The sequence below is a fragment of the Topomyia yanbarensis genome, chromosome 3 (genome assembly GCF_030247195.1).
Source record: "Topomyia yanbarensis strain Yona2022 chromosome 3, ASM3024719v1, whole genome shotgun sequence".
Taxonomy (NCBI): Eukaryota; Metazoa; Arthropoda; class Insecta; order Diptera; family Culicidae; genus Topomyia; species Topomyia yanbarensis.
In genome coordinates this window covers 89,892,298-89,896,797 of record NC_080672.1, presented here as the reverse complement: position 1 = coordinate 89,896,797, position 4,500 = coordinate 89,892,298, and the positions used below count along the sequence as shown (strand labels likewise).

The 4,500-nt window shown below is 38.8% G+C and overlaps 1 protein-coding gene across 2 annotated transcripts; it reads right to left on the bottom strand.

Moving 5' to 3' along the window:
- Nucleotides 1-1,026: 1,026 nt before the first annotated feature.
- Nucleotides 1,027-3,358, bottom strand: LOC131691222 (AP-1 complex subunit mu-1). 2 transcript variants are annotated; one of them, XR_009305737.1, is made up of 5 exons: nucleotides 3,199-3,358; nucleotides 1,730-2,819; nucleotides 1,494-1,619; nucleotides 1,250-1,428; nucleotides 1,027-1,187 (listed from the first exon to the last, which is right to left on the bottom strand). XR_009305737.1 is itself a non-coding variant. In XM_058977452.1 (4 exons), the coding sequence occupies exons 2-4, from the start codon at nucleotides 2,771-2,773 to the stop codon at nucleotides 1,330-1,332; spliced, it is 1,269 nt and encodes a 422-aa protein (XP_058833435.1). In that variant the 5' UTR covers nucleotides 2,774-2,819; nucleotides 3,199-3,358; the 3' UTR covers nucleotides 1,027-1,329. The 2 variants fall into 2 exon arrangements, 1 of the variants encoding a protein (XP_058833435.1); XM_058977452.1 differs by having other exon boundaries at nucleotides 1,027-1,428.
- Between the last annotated feature and the right edge of the window lie 1,142 nt (nucleotides 3,359-4,500).

The window sequence follows — 4,500 nt, the reverse complement described above, 5'->3', positions numbered from 1 at the left end:
GGTGTCGCAATAATTCAATCTTATAAAATAAATCGAAAAAATCAAAAACAGCATATCTCGACAAACATATGATTACGGCCTAAAAGCCAACTGTCAAAATCCACTTTGAATGGAAATTCCATACAAACCGTTACTAGTCGAACACAGTTCACAACAGTTTATGAAAGAGAAAACTTTTCTGTTTTGGTTATTATCATCTGTGATTGGCGTGTAACGGTTTGTCCGGAATTTCCATTCAAAGTGGATTTTGACGGTTGGCTTTTAGGCCGTAATCATATGTTTGTCGAGATATGGCTTAATGACCTAATTAAAATCCGGGTAGCGTAGGACGGGAACTTCTTTATCCGAGCGAACACGGAGCCAAAACAAAAAACTAAACCTACCTATCTCTTCGAATAAATGAGACGATGAAAAAATATTTTTTTTTGCTTAATAAAAGTCATGCAACTATCAAGATTAGGCATCTACTGGTAAAGTTTTCTGTCCATGACCTAGTTCATTTCACGGGCCGATCCGGAAGGAAGTTCACAAACCGAGCCATATTGCATCCAGCAGGAACGACAACTTTTATGGTGCCGATCTGAAATCCAAACCCCGATGCTATTGACGGGGGAATACTAGAACAAGAAAGAAAAAAGTTGCTTTCCGTACGATTGGGCGCGGTTCGCTTCGCTAGAAAACCGTTCCTTGCTGGGAATAAGTTTCTGGTTCGTTTCGATAGCACTCGCAGCAGTGGTAGACACGATAAAACAAACTTTGATGGAAAAGTTTGCAATGAAAAGCCAAAGGTAGCTTTCCTCCTTCGGTGCAAGGACGCAGAACGACGAGTTATCGGTCGGTTGCGGCTGTTGTTACTCAAGTTGAAAAGTTTATTTTTCTATGTTTAACCTACTTCGCTCAGTCAGCCAACGGTGTTCGCTTGGAATTTGAACGTGACATAGTTTTCATGCTTGCCTGGGAGAGGAAATGGAGACGACAAATTGAGGACATTTGTTTTTGTTCTTTTTTTAGGAAAAGATAGAGAAAAAAGTTTTGCGGCTATGAAAATATACCGAATGTCTATTAATTAAATACAAATAAAATAAGAATAAGTAAACTTTCTTTTGATTCTTAATACTTCGTCGATAATTCTTTTTCGATAACTGCCCATTTTGTCGCACCATAACGAGGGTCTTCTAAAACCAAAACTAGACAAACATAAAATGGATGATTTAATGTGAAACGTGTCGGTTATAGTTGCGATTATTACTGTTCGAATTGCCAGCTGTACTTTCGACGTTTTACACAATTTGCATCAATCGTTCTGTTTAAAATAGCATGCCTTCAATTTTAGTTCGTTCTCAGCTGATAGTCTCCGTTCTGGGTGATGTAACGAACCCAAGGCAGTGCCTGATAACCACTCTTTTCGATAATCTTTAAATAGCGGACCTAGAAATGAACAAAAGCAATTATTTTATTTGAACGACGAAGGGGCCCAGTCTTTAGAAGCAGACCTGAATACCAGATGTGGTGAAGTACGGAATTTCAAATTTAACCTGAATCGGTGGCTTGCCTTCTGTGTCCTCACACTCGACGCTGGGAAGTCCAAAGTGTGCTCGCATTAGATACTCCTTACCGCCCTGTAATTCAAATTAAAACGTATTACATAATTATAGAATAATAATAGAAATAGAATAGAAATATTTTGAAAACACTTCAACATGCTACAAGACCAACTTTCCACACTCACCGGAAATGATTTTATCGTCCACGTGATGGCATTCTGTTCCGGTGCGTACTTCACGCTCCCGATCGTGGTTTTAAACTTGGGCGAATCAGCATCGGCCGGCACCGGAATGACAATCTCCACGTTGTTGGCCGTCGAACGCCGCTTGAACTGCGACTTCGCCTTAATCATGTACTCAACCCGGCTGTGAGCGTGTCGCTCGATAACCGACTCGATCCAAATCAGCGGCTTCACATGCGTATTCAATCGGTAGGACATCAGCTCGAACTCACCATCCGGCGGAATGAATGAAATCGTGCGGTCGTTCTCGAAACGAGACAATCGTACACACTGATGAAACTTTACGTCTTCCAGTTCAACAGACTTAGATTTTCCCCGGCCTGTACTCTCGAACAGTACCTTATCGTTCAAACCCAACCGCAGCTCGGGCATTCCAGATAAATAAACACGCATCTTGATTGCTCCCACAATCTCACTCCGCAGCACGTTTCCATTCGCATTTGCAAGCAAGTTGACGCTCTCGATAACATCCAAGAAAACTTCGTTCTTTCGATATTTGATGCCCTCGGAACGCCATGACACAGCATTTGTCACAGCCATTGGGATTCTCGGCTGAATCTCCAACTTGTGTCCCTCCTGCGTAATGTACTCCTGCAAGATTTTACTATCCGTGGTTTGCGGGTATCCGAAATCAATCAACTCATCCAGCAGTTCGTAAATAACGACAAAATTGTCGCGAATGCTTTCTTCTTCGAGCTCCTTAAAATACTCAGTAAAAACTTGCACCACCTTGTGAAGAAACACAAAAACCAGCGCTATATTAGCATTGCTGCGGGTTACCGAAACTAGGTACAGGTTGTTGGTCTTGACGTACGCAAAGGTGCATTCTGGTGTTTGCAGAATCGGAGTGATCAAGCCCTCTTCTTCCTTTTCCATCAGCAGCGGCATAAACTTGTCGATCACACTCATATCGATATGGCCACGGTAGTTGCGTGAAATCAACACTTTCCCTTTGGCGTCCAAAATAAAAATTGCAGACGAAGACATGGTTAATTATTTATCGCACGATACTCAATGTTATCACCGATCTTATCTGAAAACAGAAAATAACTAAATTAAACAATACAATTTTACATAATATAGAATCCGTTCTCGGTCTCTGAATTTCCAGCTGAAAAGGCTGTCATGTTGAAGAAATTTACGTCACCACTTTCTGGTTGATTCATTAGATCGAACGAGATTTTACGCTAGTTCATACACAAAACATTTTCAATTATTGCTAAAGTAATGCGGAAACAATTTAACAAAGATCTGAATAGCTTTAAGTACATTCACAAGGTTTTTTTTCGTTATTAAATAAAAACAAACATCTAATCCAACGCTCCAAGTAAATTTCTGCACGGGCGAGGGAGGCCGACTAAGTTCTTTTTCATTTTGCACAACATAAACACCGCCGCGGGTACAATACTTACTATCAGCGAATCCTGTGCAGTTTTCGACGAAGTAAAACACTGAGGAGACGTTTTAAATTCGGTAAAATGCAATTAAATGCACAAAGTTTGGAAAAAAGCCATCATTTTCGGAGATTTTTCACCTGACACACGACACGGATGATTACTTTGCTCTGCTGTCATTGTAAGACGTCAATCATGTAAGGGCTAACTTGTCTACAGGCCATCTGATGGCGAGCTCTTCGACAAAAGAGAAAAAATGAAAAAGTTATTCGCGATCTAACGCTGATGTTGACCAGCAGATGACACGAGAGTGCAGTGCAATGATGATGAATATAATATCATACGTCAAAACGTAAATCAATATTATAATCAAATAATTTTGATGAAGAAAATATATAGATGGTAAATTTCTTGTTATAGCGCTAATTCGTTCTTCCGGATTCAGTTTATACTAAAATGAAATTCAGATATTGAAATGTAAATAGAAAACACGATAGTGGACGAAAATTGTAGGCTTAAAGTGTGCAGGTGTTGATAGTCGAGGTTATCCACTGATAAATTCAAATTATAGGTGAACATTTTACATATCTAACCACAAAAATACAAAAATAATCCCGGATCTCCTGAAAAAATCCAAACGTTAATTCAATTTGCTTCAAACCACTTAAAATCCATATGAAGAAGAAATGCTAATGTTATCACGCGCACACATATCTTCTATGTGTAAACTGTTTAAACTATGTATGCGCACACATAAGTTATATGTGCGTATTGTTATAGAAGCGGGTTTTATGTGCCTTATAGTTATGAATTGTGAATGTAAGATTAATATTTATTGAAAATACACACATTAGGTTTATGTGTCAGCTAATAGTGTTTGTTTGCCTCCGTTAATTGCAAAAAATTATGTTTGAAATCAATATTTTCCATGTACCATTGAAGTACGACCCTTCGGTGAATCCGGTTCACCATCAAAATGACAGATCAACGATAAATTGAAGCGACGCTTTGCGCAATAGCAAGCAACTTCTGTCTATGCGTCGTTTCCACGGAAATGTTTTTGTTATAAATATCAACGAAATGTTTCTGCTGAAAATATGTTAGTAATATAACAAAGCTGGAGGTTTTGTGGTATGGAAATAATTGCATACGAGCTAAAATAAGGTTTGTAAAATAGCATTCTATCTTATAGTAGATGAACCAGGTCCCTGATTTTATGCATTATCTGCTCTGATTTCTACCTGTACGAACATGAAAACTCTTTTTGTACCAGTCAAACTTAGATGATTGGTTACATGTTTATTTTATGCAGAGTATTTT